The 18450-nt window shown below is 45.2% G+C and overlaps 1 protein-coding gene across 2 annotated transcripts in view; it reads left to right on the forward strand.

The window, feature by feature from the left end:
- Positions 1 to 207: 207 nt before the first annotated feature.
- LOC106611281 (uncharacterized) overlaps positions 208 to 18450 on the forward strand; it is a 36870-nt gene continuing 18627 nt past the window's right edge. The window contains exons 1-3 of one of the 2 annotated variants that reach the window (XM_014211326.3): positions 208 to 346; positions 12006 to 14348; positions 17183 to 17503. In XM_014211326.3, the coding sequence (XP_014066801.3) occupies positions 12357 to 14348; positions 17183 to 17503 (2313 nt within the window). In that variant the 5' untranslated portion in view covers positions 208 to 346; positions 12006 to 12356. Of the gene's footprint in view, positions 347 to 2309; positions 2735 to 12005; positions 14349 to 17182; positions 17504 to 18450 lie in introns of those variants that run through there. The other variant, XM_014211325.3, reaches the window with a different exon arrangement.

The raw sequence follows: 18450 nt of genomic DNA on the forward strand, positions 1-18450 counted from the left end.
ACAGTAGGGAGTAGGCCAGAGTAGTTTTGTAGGCTACGTATTAAAAATGGTATGTGCCCTCACCCAATATGATATCTGTGTACTCTGTATGGCTCTCATAAATGTTTACTCTGTCGAGTGTCGCAATACTTCTACAACAATGAATTAAGAGATGTGACTAGTTGAGTTTCATTGCAACAACTCCTAATAAAGCATACGCTATGCATTCACAACCACCATGCAATGATTTCAGCCGCAAGAGTAGGAACTAGGAAGTGACGCTCCGAAAAGCAGAAAAAAAGTTTTCTGTTTCAGAAGATACTGAGAGAAAATGCCGAGCAGAGCATTGTAGCCTACCAGCTACAAGGTAGGTTAAAGTAGAAATTGCATTTATTCGTGTGTATTAATGTCAAAACTTGTCAATGGTAATGTGACAACTTGTCAATGTATTTAAACTTCTCTACGGTGAAAGAAAGGGATCGATATAGGATTCAGGATATGGGTCCGATATGCATCATTAATTGTCCCCTCCCTGTAGCATATTTAATCTACAATGGCTGCATTTAAAAACACATCTCAATTCATCTCCATGGAAACCCTGCATATTGATCTAGAATTTCTGTGCAGTAGTATAGTTTAGACTAGAGACAGAATCGCGTCGTTCGATAGCTCGGATGCCAAGGGTGGAGGCAGACTTACAATTGCTGCACGATAGTCTATCTCCGGTGCAGCCCCCCTGGTCCCTGCAGTGGGGGGTAGAGTTCCACGTCACGATCGAAAGTTACATTGTGTATCCCCGGTACAATAGATCACGAGTCGCGCTTAATAATCGGTATACAATTATTAAAGATAATTTGGAATAAAACAGTTGCAGGCCTTCTGACAATTCGTCTTCCTGGTCTATTGCAGGCTATCATCAATTGTATGATGAAGCCAGAAAGTGGAAATATGTCCTGCACGTGTCCTGCACAGGTCCTGCATTGAAGAGTGAAGTGGATTTTTTTACTATAGACTGTAGTTTTAGATTTATTAACCATTCATTACCAGTTTAATGCCAGTTGCTGTGACAGACAATTATAACTAAGTCAATGGATTCATATATTATTTGGATAGGCTAATGGATATGACCTGTGCCAAACACTTTCTCTTTAGAAGGTAGATTGTAAATGTCATTTAGGCCTTTCTCCCAATGGAAGACTGAAAGAGTTCATGTTATATGGACATCACCTAGATACAAAACTACAGGCCTAATAAAACACACACAATCTCACATCTCACTCAGTCTCACAAAGCTTGGTTGGCATATTCCTTATGCAGTGAATAGCATGTGTGAATGTTTCCAAGCTTTGCAACGTTATTTTAAGGTACAGCAGAGAGAGCAGAGTATAGTCTGACAGAGTGGGGCTGGCAGTATCTCCTTTCTGCCAGCAGACACATGCTATTTGCTCTGCCACTCACTGACTAAGTTGCTCTGGATAAGAGTGTCTGCTGCTAAATGACCAAAATGTAAATGCAATGTTCGTGACAGTGTAATAATATTGTAATACTGTTGTAATAGTGCCATGAAGAGCAATTCTATTGCGGACCGGTGTAGAGAGAGGTCTATTCTCCCTATCTTAAAGGTCCAATGCAGCTGTTTTTATCTCAATATCAAATCATTTCTGGGTAAAGATTAAGGACCTTACTGTGATTGTTGTCAACTAAAATGGTCATAAAGAAACAAAAATACTTCTTAGCTAAGGGCAATTTCTCAAGCAAGAATTTTGCTAGGACTGTCTGTGAGAGAACTGAGTGGGGAGGGGAAAACTGAAAATGTGCTGTTATTGGCAGAGAGGTTTGGAACAATCATTCTTATTGGTCTATTGAAATTTCAGGTGGTCTTTTCAAACAGCTCTTACACTAAAGGGCATTATCATCAATTTCACAATTTCACTGCATCATTCCAAACTCATAGTGTGGACATATAGGAAAATCTGGTTTTTGACTCCACTGGAACTTTAAAACTATTCAAGGGCCTCTGACATTTGTAATATTACAACTACACCAGCTTCAAACAGCTGAAAAACAGTACTTTTGGTTATGGGAAATATATTTCATGGAGGTTTAGATGTTACAAAGCTACTCAACACAGTGACTGCTTGTTTTGTCACAAAATTAAATTAGGCGAACTATTTGAATTTTAGGAACCAGGAAATGGCGCCGCGGTTTCCCCCTATTGCACCTTTTAAATGTATCAGTGACACATTGATATGCGGTATTTCACCGCATGGATCTGCGTGGTACTTTTGACGCGTAAATTACATCGCCCCTCATGCCAGAGGAAAACCATATATGGTCGTGGAAGTGGGTGTGGCGAGCAGAGTGGAGAGGATCACAAGGATGAGCCGAAAGAATGTGTTATTCGATTGAGAGAGCGTTCTACAGCGGGAGAAACAAGGCCGCATAAGACCACGGATGTGTTGTGTACATGTAGGCTATTTGTGCAATAGTAACGCAATAATGTGCAACACTTCTTGTGCGACATTGTCCATATTTCTGCAGATCGTTGCTCCATTTTGGACCGGATAGCACGTTTGTTTTAATGACATCGATCTACCTCATTCTTTGACTTGAAAAATAATAGTGAGGTCAGCATAGAATGACTCAACGCTAGAGATGCATGCAGTCATATCTCCGTTCGATTGCACACTGTGGGGCGCGTGGACCCGGGGACAGTTGCTGCACTGGTGGTCACCGCAGAAACATGGCAAGCACAGTGAGTGATCGGATAGGAACTGGGATTTATATATCTGGGCTTGTTGGTGAGAATATGAGAAGCATGCAAGTGAATGGTTGTTGTAAACAAAGCCTTTATGCATATTAAACCAACTTATCAGCTGTTTAGACATCTTTGTGTGTGTTTATTGGTTAATATAGAGTGTTTCTTTAGAAAAGAAAGATATTACCGTTCATATGACGTAGGCTATTAACCATATTGACATGTTGAGCAGTTCTAGATCCGCTGCGCGTGGACTATATCCTATCTTTCTTTTATTTTGAAGCTCGTGCTTGTATAGCCTATATAGGTTACATTGTTGCTTCACTTTGTTGCAACGTGCCATGGAATTAGTGACTGGATAATCCGTGTTCTGCAACAAAGGACTGCCTTCTCGTAAATAGCGCTGAGCTGGCTGGCGGTGGGGACGCGGTGCAGAGGTGGGGGGTCCAGCAAGGGTTGTTCCGATGTAGGACGCAACATGTTTTTTCTTTTCCTTTTTTTGATGTCTGTGGGCAATTCTTCTCACTCCCCCATGTCAAATACAACGACTGTGGGTTCGCTTTCACCGCGGTGCGTATTCGCTGTTTAAATTAAGAAACGCTTAGGGATTAGGTAATTACGGTTGAGGTCCAAACCTAGGCTATATATTAACGGCGTTACATTGGTTAAAACCTACCGGGGGTTGTTACTGTGTCATTATCCTACTAGCCTACACTCGATAGCCTACAGAAAGGTTAGGTGGACATCGTGTTACTGTTCACATGTTTCATATTGTATAAACCCTTCTTGAAAAGCAACACTGCAAAACACACTCCATCTGATTTCTGTTGTTCAGCAAAATAGGCCAAGGCAATGCATCTTGCACGTTCTTGACATAGGGTGCTCACACCTTTCTCCAATTCCCTGAAATTGATCATAGGTATTTCTTCATAAACACGGTGATGCATCCACATTGTTTTTTATAGCCTATATTGGAAGAGCATCTACATAAATGTTCCTAATTAAGAACATGCTATAATATAACATGGTATAATTATCCTCGCCAGTGCACCAGGGTGTCAGGTCCTCACCATGGTGCTGAGTGATTAGTGCTTTTTGAACTCGTTTCCGTTTTAATAATACAAAAATTATCACTATTTGAGTAGTTCTTCAAAATGAATAAGGCAATCTTTTATGACTGCTGAATAACAACTATCGATCACTTACATCATGTATTTTCAATTAAAGATACCTCGTGAAGCAACTTCTCTCTATCCCTCTCATGCATTTTTCTGCCTGCAACGTAAAACAGATAGAAAAAATGCACGAGAGGGATAAGTAGGTGCGCAATGGATTAGGGTCATTGTAGTAAATGACCATGTTCTCTGTGCTAAACTATTTAGAATAATGAGCTGTTGTAAACTACAACTCCCTACTACATTGCACAGTTCAGGCTTGATCTGATTTATATCTAGAGAAAATGTGCAATGTGCGCATTGAACTCACAGAAGAAAAAAAACAATTGAATGAACTGATGTCACTCAGTTAGTTGTTTAAAAACAAAAACATAACATACATTTCGGCTAATAACTCAGCACTACCTTACTGTGAAGTGTGGTCGGTCAGACAGTCAAGTTACAATGTTGCCCCAGTGCAGGATATGAACTGATGCAGCTGTCTATTTGAAAGTTGCTACATCCATTTTTGGACTTAGAAATTAAGTATATATAGGCCTGACCATTGATTATGGAAAAATATGACTTATGAGCTTAGTTCAACTGTCCTACCTCATCAGCCCAAAATATTATATATTTTGAAATATTAAATCAAATGTATTTATAAAGCCCTATTTACATCAGCTGATGTCACAAAGTGCTATACAGAAACCTAGCCTAAAAACCCCAAACAGCAAGCAATGCAGATGTAGAAGAACGGTGGCTATGAAAAACTCCCTAGAAAGGCAGGAACCTAGGAAGAAACCTTGAGAGGAACCAGGCTCTGAGGGGTGGCCAGTCCTCTTCTGGCTGTGCCGGGTGGAGATTATAACAGTACATGGCCAAGATGTGGCTGTAAAGGGTGCAACAGGTCAGCAGCTCAGGAGTAAATGTCAGTTGGCGTTTCATAGCTGATCATTCAGAGTTAGAGACAGCAAGTGCGGTAGAAGGTAGCACGTCCGGTGAACGGGTCAGGGTCCCATAGCCACAGGCAGAACAGTTGAAACTGGAGCAGCAGCACAACCTGGTGGACTGGGGACAGCAAGGAGTCATCAGGCCGTAGTCCTGAGGCATGGTCCTAGGACTCAGGTCCTCCGAGAGACAGAGAGAGAGAAAGAGAGAGAATTAGCAGGAGCATACTTAAATTCACACAGGACACCGGATAAGACAGGAGAAATACTCCAGATATAACAGACTGGCCCTAGCCCCCCGACACAAACTATTGCAGCATAAATACTGGAGGCTGAGACAGGAGGGGTTGGGAGACACTGTGGCCCCGCCCGACAACACCCCCGGACAGGGCCAAACAGGCAGGATATAACCACACCCACTTTGCCAAAGCACAGCCCGCACACCACTAGAGGGATATCTTCAAACCATCAACTTACTACCCTGAGACGTGTATAGCCCACGAAGATCTCCCCTACGGCACGAACCCGAGGGCGGTGCTAACCCAGACAGGAAGATCACGTCAGTGACTCAACCCACTCAAGTGACGCACCCCTCCTAGGGATGGGATGGAAGAGCACCAGTAAGCCAGTGACTCAGCTCCCGTAATAGGGTTAGAGGCAGAGAATCCCAGAGGAGAGAGGGGAACGGGCCAGGCAGAGACAGCAACGGCGGTTCGTCGCTCCAGTGCCATTCCGTTCACCGTCACACCCCTGGGCCAGACTACACTCAATCATAGGGCCTACTGAAGAGATGAGTCTTCAATAAAGACTTAAAGGTTGAGACCGAGTCTGCGTCTCACATGGATAGGAAGACCATTCCATAAAAATTGAGCTCTATAGGAGAAGGCCCTGCCTCCAGCTGTTTGCTTAGAAATTCTAGGGACAATAAGGAGGCCTGCATCTTGTGACTGTAGTATACGTGTAGGTATGTACGACAGGACCAAATTGTAAAGATAAGTAGGAGCAAGCCCATGTAATGCTTTGTAGGTTAGCAGTAAAACCTTGAAATCAGCCCTAGCCTTAACAGGAAGCCAGTGTAGAGAGGCTAGCACTGAAGTAATATGATCACATTTGTTGGTTCTAGTAAAGATTCTAGCAGCCGTGTTTAGCACTAACTGAAGTTTATTTAGTGCTTTATCTGGGTAGCCGGCAAGTAGAGCATTGCAGTAGTCTAAGTGACAAAAGCATGGATACATTTTTCTGCATCATTTTTGGACAGAAAGTTTCTGATTTTTGCAATGTTTTGTAGATGGAAAAAGCTGTCCTTGAAACAGTCTTGATATCTTCGCCAAAAGAGAGATTAGGGTCCAAAGTAACGCCGAGGTCCTTCACAATTTTATTTGAGACGACTGTACAACCATCAAGATTAATTTTCAGATCCAATAGAAGATCTCTTTGTTTTTTTGGACCTGGAACTGGCATCTCTGTTTTGTCAGAGTTTAAAAGTTTAAAAAAATTGCCGCCATCCACTTCCTTACTTCTGAAACACAGGCTTCCAGGGAGGGCAATTTTGGGGCTTCACCAGCTGTGTATCGTCCGCATAGCAGTGAAAGTTAACATTTATATTTTTGAATGACATCACCAAGAGGTAAAATATTTAGTGAAAACAATAGTGGTCCTAAAACGGATCCTTGAGGAACACCAACATTTACAGTTGATTTGTCAGAGGACAAACGATCCACAGAGACAAACTGATGTCTTTCCGACAGATAAGATCTAAACCAGGCCAGAACTTGTCCGTGTAGACCAATTTGGGTTTCCAATCTCTCCAGGAGAATGTGGTATCAAAAGCTGCACTAAGGTCTAGGAGCATGAGGACAGATGCAGAGCCTTTAAAAGGTAATTTACCACCTTCACCAGTGCAGTCTCAGTGCTATGATGGGGTCTAAAACCAGACTGAAGCATTTCATATACATTGTTTGTCTTCAGGAAGGCAGTGAGTTGCTGCGTAACAGCTTTTTCGATTTTTTTTAAGAGGAATGGGAGATTCAATATATTTTCTGGGTCAAGGTTGGGCTTTTTGAAGAGAGGCTTTATTACTGCCACTTTTAGTGAGTTTTGTCCACATCCGGTGGATAGGGAGACGTTTATTATGTTCAACATAGGAGGGCCAAGCACAGGAAGCAGCTCTTTCAGTAGTTTAGTTGGAATAGGGTCCAGAATGCAGCTTGACGTTTTAGAGGCCATGACTATTCTCTTCAATGTGTCAAGAGGTATAGTATTAAAAAACATGAGTGTCTCCCTCCCAAATACAATATTTCTAAATAAAGTAAATGTTAACAGACACTGTATAGCCTCAAAACATGGTTAAAATGATAATTTTGATATCGTGGATGGTCTGTCCTTGCATCCATAGCTCTGTCGAGAATTTGAGAGTGGTTAGATTTCTCCAGGCCCATCCTTTGGCTTTTTACCAAAACAAAATTGTTATTGTTTCAATTAAGGACTCTAGCTTTAAGGTGTGTGTGTGTTTACTAGATGGTTGCTGCCTAGGCCATACAGTTCAATTGGAGATTGTAGTACATGCTATCAGTGCCAGCTGTAAAATATTTCAATTGCAGAGGGGTTCTGTATCTCTGTGTATCCAGATTGGGATTATCATAACGTGTTGTCATGGCAATGGAAGTGATGCCCAGAAAGATTTGGACAACAATCAATGTGCTTTTTAATGTTATTCTCAAGGTCACTGTGAGTCTTGTTTGTTCTCTCATTGTCCCGTCTCTTGCCTTTTCCTATTGAACATGCAGGAACAGGGTCAAGGGGTGACATGTTCCCCTTTTGAGGAAGCAGGAACAAGGTCAAGGGGTGTAGAGGTCGACCGATTATGATTTTGTTCAACGCCGATACCGATTATTGAAGAACCCCAAAAAAAGCCGGTACCAATTAATCGGCCGATTTCTTTTATATTTATTTATTTGTAATAATGACAATTACACAATACTGAATGAACACTTATTTTAACTTAATATAATACATAAATACTATCAATTTAGCCTCAAATAAATGATGAAACATGTTCAATTTAGTTTAAATAATGCAAAAACAAAGTGTTGGAGAAGAAAGTAAAAGTGCAATATGTGCCATGTAAAAAAGCTAACGCTTAGGTTCCTTGCTCAGAACATGAGAACATATGAAAGCTGGTGGTTCCTTTTAACATGAGTCTTCAATATTCCCAGGTAAGAAGTTTTAGGTTGTAGTTATTATAGGAATTATAGGACTATTTCTCTTTATACGATTTGTATTTCATATACCTTTGACTATTGGATGTTCTTATAGGCACTTTAGTATTGCCAGTGTAACAGTATAGCTTCCGTCCCTCTCCTCGCTCTTACCTGGACTCGAACCAGGAACACATCGACAACAGCCACCCTCGAAGCAGCGTTACCCATGTAGAGCAAGGGGAACAACTACTCCAAGTCTCAGAGCGAGTGACGTTTGAAACGCTATTAGCGCGCACCCGCTAACTAGCTAGCCATTTCACATCGGTTACACCAGCCTAATCTTGGGAGTTGATAGGCTTGAAGTCATAAACAGCGCAATGCTTGAAGAATTGCGAAGAGCTGCTGGCAAAACGCACAAAGGTGCTGTTTGAATGAATGCTTACGAGCCTGCTGCTGCCTACCATCGCTCAGCCAGACTGCTCTATCAAATATCAAATCATAGACTTAATTATAACATAATAACACACAGAAATACGAGCCTTTGGTCATTAATATGGTAGAATCCGGAAACTATAATTTCAAAAACAAAACGTTTATTATTTCAGTGAAATACGGAACCATTCCGTATTTTATCTAACGGGTGGCATCCCTAAGTCTAAATATTCCTGTTACATTGCACAACCTTCAATGTTATGTCATAATTCTGTACAATTCTGGCAAATTAATTACGGCCTTTGTTAGGAATAAATGGACTTCACACAGTCCGCAATGAGCCAGGTTGTCACGTTCTCTATCTTCAAATTCCCTGTCATATATGAGCCAAGGCGCAGCGTGCCGGTAATTCCACATCTTTATTTGAAGAAAACCGAACCAAAACAATAAACAGGTAAACAGCAAGAAATGTAACGCAACTCTGGCGTACACACACAGAAATAATAATAACCCACAAACACAGGATGGGAAAAGGCTGCCTAAGTATGATTCCCAATCAGAGACAACGAATGACAGCTGCCTCTGATTGGAAACCATACTCGGCCAATAAAGAAAAAATAACATAGACATACAACACATAGAATGCCCACCCCATGTCACACCCTGACCTAACCAAACAGAGAAAAACAACTCTCTCAGGTCAGGGTGTGACACAGGCGGCCCAAACTGCTATATTTACCCTGACTGCTTGCACGGAACGCTAGAGAAGTGACACAAATTCATGTTAGCAGGCAATATTAACTAAATATGCAGTTTTAAAAAGATATACTTAAGTATTGATTTTAAAGAAAGGCATTGATGTTTATGGTTAGGTACATTGGTGCAACGACAGTGCTTTTTTCGCAAATGCGCTTGTTAAATCATCACGTGTTTGGCGAAGTAGGCTGTGATTCGATGAGAAATTAACAGGCACCGCATCGATTATATGCAATGCAGGACACGTTAGATAAACTAGTAATATCATCAACCATGTGTAGTTAACTAGTGATTATGTTAAGATTGATCGTTTTTATAAGATAAGTTTAATGCTAGCTAGCAACTTACCTTGGCTTCTTGCTGCCCTCGCATAACAGGTAGTCAGCCTGCCATGCAGGCTCCTCGTGGAGTGCAATGTAAGGCAGGTGGCTAGAGCGTTGGACTAGTAACCGGAAGGTTGCAAAAACAAATCCCCGAATCCCCCCTGAAAAAGGCAGCTAACCCCCGTTCCTTTGCCATCATTGAAAATAAGAATGTGTTCTTAATCTGACTTGCCTAGTTAAATAAAGGTGTAAAAAAATAAAAATAATCGGCAAATCGGTGGCCAAAAATACCGATTACCGATTGTTATGAAACATTGAAATCGGCCCTAATTAATCGGCCAAACCGATTAATCGGTCGACCTCTAAAGGGGTGACATGTTCCCCTTTTGAGGAAGTAGGAACAAGGTCAAGGGGTGACATGTTCCCCTTTTGAGGAAGCAGGAACAAGGTCAAGGGGTGACAGGTTCCCCTTTTGAGGAAGCAGGAACAAGGTCAAGGGGTGACAGGTTCCCCTTTTGAGGAAGCAGGAACAAGTCAAGGGGTGACAGTTACCCCTTTTGAGGAAGCAGGAACAAGTCAAGGGGTGACAGGTTCCCCTTTTGAGGAAGCAGGAACAAGGTCAAGGGGTGACAGGTTCCCCTTTTGAGGAAGCAGGAACAAGGTCAAGGGGTGACAGGTTCCCCTTTTGAGGAAGCAGGAACAAGGTCAAGGGGTGACAGGTTCCCCTTTTGAGGAAGCAGGAACAAGATCAAGGGGTGACAGGTTCCCCTTTTGAGGAAGCAGGAAAAAGTCAAGGGGTGACAGGTTCCCCTTTTGAGGAAGCAGGAACAAGATCAAGGGGTGACAGGTTCCCCTTTTGAGGAAGCAGGAACAAGGTCAAGGGGTGACAGGTTCCCCTTTTGAGGAAGCAGGAACAAGGTCAAGGGGTGACAGGTTCCCCTTTTGAGGAAGCAGGAACAAGGTCAAGGGGTGACAGGTTACCCTTTTGAGGAAGCAGGAACAAGGTCAAGAGGTGACAGGTTCCCACTTTGTCCTGAATGACTCAGAGACCATTGAGTCAGAGCCCCAGTGCAAAAAGACAAAGTAGGATTCATCCCAAATGGCACAACATTCCCTAAATAGTGCACTGCTTTAGACCAGGACCCATATGGAATAGGGTGCAATTTGGGGCACAAACAAGTAACATTTAGCCTCAGAATCTCTTTTTGGTGTATTCATTCGTCAGAAAGGAGAGCAGCTCTCACTGTGCTGTGCCTACCCAGACAGACAAGTCAACCAATCAATAAAGTTTATTTATAAAGCCCTTGTTACAGCAAGTCAATTAAATTCAAGAGGAAGCTTTAATATACATTTACATTTGCATTTGAGTCATTTAGCAGACGCTCTTATCCAGAGCGACTTACAGTAGTGAATACATACATTTCATACATGTTTTTTTTTTTTTTTTTTCTCTGTGCTGGCCCCCCGTGGGAATCAAACCCACAACCCTGGTGTTGCAAACACCATGCTCTACCAACTGAGCTACAGGGAATATGACAGTAGAAATTAGCAAACGGGCCACAACGGTGAATATTGGTAAAATCGCACTCATTCTCATACCGTGTGGTGGGTGTAATAATAATACACGGTTGCTTATATTTGCCCTATTTCACACATGTACAAGTGTGTATTAATACGCATGTGTGAATTGGAAATGTGTATTTTTTGCGTATCCCAACTCGCCCTGAGACACCCTAGGAGAGTGGGGTCTCGGCCAGGGTCTGTGTGTGTATGTGTGTGCGTTTGTGTGTCTGTGTGTGTGATGGCTGTAGTGCATCCTCCTATCTCCTGCTGTGTCACTCAGAACCTAATGTAAAGTGATGGTGGCTTGAAGCGGCCATTTGACTGTTGCAACCAGTTAGTTACCATGTGATCAGGAAGTATTTAACCTTTATAACAACATTTCTTCTGCAAGGGAGTCCAGCTTCAGTGTTTGTGTGTGTGTGACTGTGCGTGTGACTGGGCGACTATGTGCGTGTGTGTGACTGTGTGTGACTCTGTGTGTGTGTGTGTGTGTGTGTGTGTGTGTGTGTGTGTGTGTGTGTGTGTGTGTGTGTGTGTGTGTGTGTGTGTGTGTGTGTGTGTGTGTGTGTGTGTGTGTGTGTGTGTGTGTGTGCGTGTGTGCGCTAGGCTGTGTCATTACTAGCTCAGCTCACATGACAGGGGTAAGGACACACTGCATGCATGGAGCCAGGCAGGCACACTTTCAACACACACACACACACACACACACACACACTTTCATTCCTATCTTTCTTTCTTTCCCACCCAACCCGTTACCTTTCACTGGTACTCCATTGTGTTGGAAAGGGTTTTTACATGGCTGCAGGCAGCTTTAACAATAGGTCCATTAGGAACCCTATTGGGACCTCTCTGGACTGTCCTGTAACATGACCCCTCTGGTCTCTTCACAGGGTGTCTCCCATGAATGAACGAGCCAGTGGACATCCAGATATCTCTATCAGCAACGGCAACCTCTCAATAAGGCAGGAAGAGGAGTTCAAGGGGAGAAGGAGAGGATTGGGTTTTGTCTACGTTCAATCCAACTCCTTGGCTTTTGGTTGCATATGTGGTTTGGTGATTTCCGTTAAAATATGCAACCCCCTCTCCCAGGGTGTGTGCTGTGAACTTTCTATTCCCTTTATCTTCAGATAAGGCCAGTGGAAGAGGACCACTTTGGGACATACGTTGATTGGTGGTCTGTGTGGTTGGGGGACTGTTATGCACCTAGTACCCCATAGTCCCCCCACCTCGCCCCATTATTCATGCCAGCCATGAGTTTACCCAACAGTAAGAGAACAGGCAAACGCATCTCTTTTTTCAACGACCAAGGAGTGGCGATGAAGGAGACGTCTTCTCAGCAGAATCCACAAGGTTCTTACTACGACCTTGGTGCCCCAGCCTCAGATCCTGGTCCTGGCCAGAGTAAGGCTGCAGGCACCGTCACCTCCACAACCTCCAACCCAGAGGCTCCACATACTGGTATGTACCTCAACTCAGTGATCTTCAGTCCAGAGAAAGGAGACCAGAGTCGGGGACATTACCAACAGACTGTACCCATGAAGTGGGCACACCAGGACCCAGCAGCTCAACCACAGCCTCAACAGAGAACTGGGACTGGGAACTGGACACAGGGTGTCACAAACTGGGGGCAGAACTTTGCTCCGTACCTAGGGGGCGTCAACGTCAGTGACTCACGGTCCCAGACCCAGACTGCCTTTGCCAAGCAGCAGATCCGTGAGGGGCCTCCACCCCTGCAGCCACAGCAGCCACAGCCTCCTAGTAGGGCTGCAGAGAAGCAGCCTCCCCAGCAGCAGGAGGTGGTTAACCCGAACCCTCTGCCTGCTGGAGGAGAGGCCTACAGAGATGTTAGAGACGTGGCCAAGCCTCGCAGCCTAGAGTGGGAGCAGCAGCATCAGGCTTCCCAACAGCAACAGCAGTCCCAGACTCAGGCATTCCCACAGACCCTTAAGCCTGGGGCTCTAAATGCCCAGCAGCACAGCACATCCAACCCTGGGAGCAGCTCCGTGCTTCAGCCCTTCCAGCTAGCCTTCGGCCAGCCTAAGCAACACCTAACGGCTGGCTACTACCAGGTGTTTCAGGGGGGCAATAGGACTTTACCTAATCTGAACTACAATGCCCAACAGCCCAAACCCCAACCACATCCACAGACCCAACAGCATCCACAGCTCCAGCAGCAGCTGCAACAGACCCAACAGCATCCACAGCTCCAGCAGCAGCTGCAACAGACCCAACAGCATCCACAGCTCCAGCAGCAGCTGCAACAGACCCAACAGCATCCACAGCTCCAGCAGCAGCTGCAACAGACCCAACAGCATCCACAGCTCCAGCAGCAGCTGCAACAGACCCAACAGCATCCTCAGCTCCAGCAGCAGCTGCAACAGACCCAACAGCATCCACAGCTCCAGCAGCAGCTGCAACAGACCCAACAGCATCCTCAGCTCCAGCAGCAGCTGCAACAGACCCAACAGCTCCAGCAGCAGCTGCAACAGACCCAACAGCATCCACAGCTCCAGCAGCAGATACAACAACGACAACAGCAACAGAAACAAATATTACAGCAACAACAACAAATGCAACAACAACATCAGAAGATGCAACAGCAGCAAATGCTTCAGCATCAACAGCAACTACAACAACAGCAACAACTACACATACAACAAGAGCAACAGTTACAACAGCAACAACAAATACAACAGCAACAGCAAATACAGCAACAATTGCAACAACAACAACCCCAACATGTTCTAGAATACTACCCCAGCAGCCAGAACCCACCTACCCACCCACACCCTCACTCCCAGGCACCCGTGTTAGTGCCCTCCCAAGAGCCCTGTGCTCAGGCAGCATCCTCCCCAGACCTCCAGGAGATGTCCCCAGACCCTCCAAACATCCCCCCCCACACAGACTCCCAGCTCCCCCCCACGGAGACCCAGCTCCAACCTCCCCATATCCAGCTGCAGCCTCGAAGGTCCAGGAGACTCTCCAAGGAAGGTGGACCACCACCAGTTGGAAACCCCTTCCTCATACCATCTGATGGGGCCCAGAATGGGGCCTCTGAGGAGCCAGGTGGAACCCCTGAAGGTGGAGCCCCTGAAGTCCACGTTGCCCAGATGGCCCCTACAGGGGTCATCCAGAGCACACGCAGGAAACGGAGGGTCTCCCAGGAGGTTAACCTGGAGACGCTGGCCCAGAAAGCCTCAGAGATGGAGTCCCTACCGCCACACATCGTCAAGGTAACTGTTTCTGCTACCCTGGTAACTGTTTCTGCTAGTACTGTTGGGCTTGAGGAGCTGCAATAACAGTCCTCTTTGATGAATGTTGTTAAAACAATCCATTTCGTTGTTGTTTACCTTTGTATAATGGCAGAGGGATTCCTGGCTCCCTTATCTAGAAGTAGATCAGAAACAAAAAGCTTAATGCATCTGCCAAGGCCAATCGAGCCTGAAATGAGCAGAATAAGCAATCATCATCCCAATATTAACACAGCAGATCTGAATGATTTAGCACGGTCTGTCTTCATGAAAGGGTTTTATTGATAGGTTATGGATGCACAATTACTCATGATATAACGCAAATTCTAAAAATGATAAGCAATACTCCTATTTTGTGTGTGCAAAAAACAGCAAGAAATGCAAACCACGTGGGTATTTTCTCCTCAGTGCAACCTAGTGCCCTATGTGTCGTTCCACCAATTCAGTGCCTTTTGAGAGGTGTAACTTGATTGAAAAAAAGTTTGATTTCACCTCATTTTAATATTCTGTCATAAAGAGCAAATGTTCAATTTCATAAAAGAGGATCTCAAGAGGATAATAAAAAAAATGACTATAGTAAGTGCCAAATAAAGTAACAGTGTTTGCCGTAACAGTTGATGATTTCATCTTAAATCAGCCATGAATCCCCTTGTGACAGGAAATGGAAGTGTGTTATGTGCAACAGGGAGGGGCAATTGAATGCAAGCGTCACAATTTTGTTGTTGTAAAAACATTTCTAGCTTGTCTATCTACGTGTAACAGGGTTGAAGTGTTACGCTCGACCAGCTTAGTTTTCCACCACAAAACACCAGAACAGGACCATAAAGAGTAGAACCTGCTCCGATGCTTTTACTCTCTATATATTTTACAACGTGGGGATGGTAAGGGGTATATGCAGACTTGGTCTTCCCCTACATGACGGTGCAGTTACATCTAGCGTCAAACGGTGCATCCCTCGTGTCTGCCTCATGCCTCACCATATAGAATATAGACTAGGACTGCTAGGTTAACCTGCTGAATGCTGACTGGACCCGTTTCACTCAGCACTCCTCCGTCCTCCCCCATTCATTCCATCATAGGGCTGAACCCCCTCCCCCATTCATTCCATCATAGGGCTGAACCCCCTCCCCCATTCATTCCATCATAGGGCTGAAACCCCTCCCCCATTCATTCCATCATAGGGCTGAAACCCCTCCCCCATTCATTCCATCATAGGGCTGAAACCCCTCCCCCATTCTTTCCATCATAGGGCTGAAACCCCTCCCCCATTCATTCCATCATAGGGCTGAACCCCCTCCCCCATTCATTCCATCATAGGGCTGAACCCCCTCCCCCATTCATTCCATCATAGGGCTGAACCCCCTCCCCCATTCATTCCATCATAGGGCTGAAACCCCTAAGGGGGGGGGGGGGGGGGGGTTACCTCTCTTTCTCCTGTCCTGGTGTTGGGGCTGGAGTTTTCCAGTGTATAGGCCTCCAGCATCAAGTCATACTCACTCCTATAGGTGTCTGCCACACTCACTCACTCCTATAGGTGTCTGCCACACTCACTCACTCCTATAGGTGTCTGCCACACTCACTCATTCCTATAGATGTCTGTCACACTCACTCACTCCTATAGGTGTCTGCCACACTCACTCACTCACTCCTATAGGTGTCTGCCACACTCACTCACTCACTCCTATAGGTGTCTGCCACACTCACTCACTCACTCCTATAGGTGTCTGCCACACTCACTCACTCCTATAGGTGTCTGTCACACTCACTCACTCCTATAGGTGTCTGCCACACCCACTCACTCCTATTGGTGTCTGCCACACTCACTCACTCCTATAGATGTCTGTCACACTCACTCACTCCTATAGGTGTCTGCCACACTCACTCACTCCTATAGATGTCTGCCACACTCACTCACTCCTATAGGTGTCTGCCACACTCACTCACTCCTATAGATGTCTGCCACACTCACTCACTCCTATAGGTGTCTGTCACACTCACTCACTCCTATAGGTGTCTGCCACACCCACTCACTCCTATAGGTGTCTGCCACACTCACTCACTCCTATAGATGTCTGCCACACTCACTCACTCCTATAGGTGTCTGCCACACTCACTCACTCCTATAGGTGTCTGCCACACTCACTCACTCCTATAGGTGTCTGCCACACTCACTCACTCCTATAGATGTCTGCCGCACTCACTCACTCCTATAGGTGTCTGCCACACTCACTCATTCCTATAGGTGTCTGTCACACTCACTCACTCCTATAGGTGTCTGCCACACTCACTCACTCCTATAGATGTCTGCCACACTCACTCACTCCTATAGGTGTCTGCCACACTCACTCACTCCTATAGGTGTCTGCCACACTCACTCACTCCTATAGGTGTCTGCCACACTCACTCACTCACTCCTATAGGTGTCTGCCACACTCACTCACTCCTATAGGTGTCTGCCACACTCACTCACTCCTATAGGTGTCTGCCACACTCACTCACTCCTATAGGTGTCTGCCGCAATCACTCACTCCTATAGGTGTCTGCCACACTCACTCCTATGGGCTTCAGCTGATGAAATACTCCAACATCTTCACTTAATTGTATGATGTTTGTTTAGGGAATTGAAAGTCAATTCACAGCATTATGCTAGCTTTCCCTTCCTGGTAGTATAATTCTATTATAGGTTCACTTCAGTACGACAACACATGAAGTAGTAAGTAGTTTGTTTGCTCATTTGATCTGTAAAGGAAGCCTGTTCAGGTAGCCTCTCCAGTCAGGTATTTGATGATGTGTGTTTCTGTCTGTCTCGTCGTCAGGCACAGCACCACAGGCCCTGGAGCCCCCAGAGACCAGTGCCAGGGCGAGGGACCATGGACAGGGATTCAGGGGGCCACAGTGCCAAGCGGCCCCGTGATGAGAGCATGATGCCCCTGGTCATCCCTGTGTCAGTCCCTGTACGGAGGCCAGACCCCCCCTCGTCCTCGTCCTCCCCAGACGGGGAGCACTCTACCCCGGAGACAGGCCGGCCACAAAGATCCTTCACCCTCCAGGACGTGACCAGTATGGACGGCAAACCCTCCGTCATTGTCACTCGCAGGCGATCTCTCAGGAACTCTCTGTCAGAGAGCTCAGGACAAGTAGGTGCTAGTGCCCGCCCCACACACACCTTACTAACGTCTCCTCTAGTACCATAAGTAGGGGCTTGGTTCATACCTCTGTTTCCATATCATCTATTACAATCCTACATATCCTGCCACCATGCTCTAGCACCCCCCATCATCCAGCAGCCCACTCTCCCCTGTTTCCCCTCATGTCTCTCTCTCCCCCCTGCCCTCATTCCAACCCTGCCCCTCCCCCTCCCTCCCTGCTGCCCCAGATCAGGTCATGGAGATTAGCAGGGGTTATCCAGACTATAGATGGAGGTATAGCCTACTACTGTACTGTACAATAACCAGGGTGGGGGTGTACTGGACATGTTATGTGTAGGGGGATAATGTACAAAATAGAAAATTAACAAATTTGCACATTTCTCCTTTAATTCCCCTTTAGTGAGGAAAGTGCCGTTTTTATGTGCCGGTTTAGCGATGGTTCTCTACTGCTGCTGCTCATTTCGTGGCAAAGTTTGCAAATAATAAATAATATATACAAACGATATACTTCCTCATAGTATACTTCTGCCAGGTAAGCCTACTATACAGTTAACATTTAATTGAGAAGGTTTTGGGGAAAGTATTTCTGTCGACCCACAAGACAGTTATCACATCAACTGGCTACACACAGTGATAGACAAACACACGCGCCAGACAGACAGACAGCCAGACAGACAGACAGCCAGACAGACAGACAGCCAGACAGACAGACGGGCAATATTGCTGGAAATTAATTGGCAGATATTGTGTTACGTTTGGCTTTTTAAGCCAGTAGTGGCTAACCAGGGGTGGGATAATGTCAGTGTTGCTTTGATTAGATAGTAGCTGGGAGCTTGCAATGTCTGTTACTTGTGAGATTTGTTTATGACAGTTTGTGGTAGAACACGTAAAAAATTGCTTGTACTTTGAGAATTGCTTGGCGAGCCACTCATCGG

Source organism: Salmo salar, chromosome 09, assembly GCF_965601325.2.
Source record: "Salmo salar chromosome 09, fSalSal1, whole genome shotgun sequence".
Classification (NCBI taxonomy): Eukaryota; Metazoa; Chordata; class Actinopteri; order Salmoniformes; family Salmonidae; genus Salmo; species Salmo salar.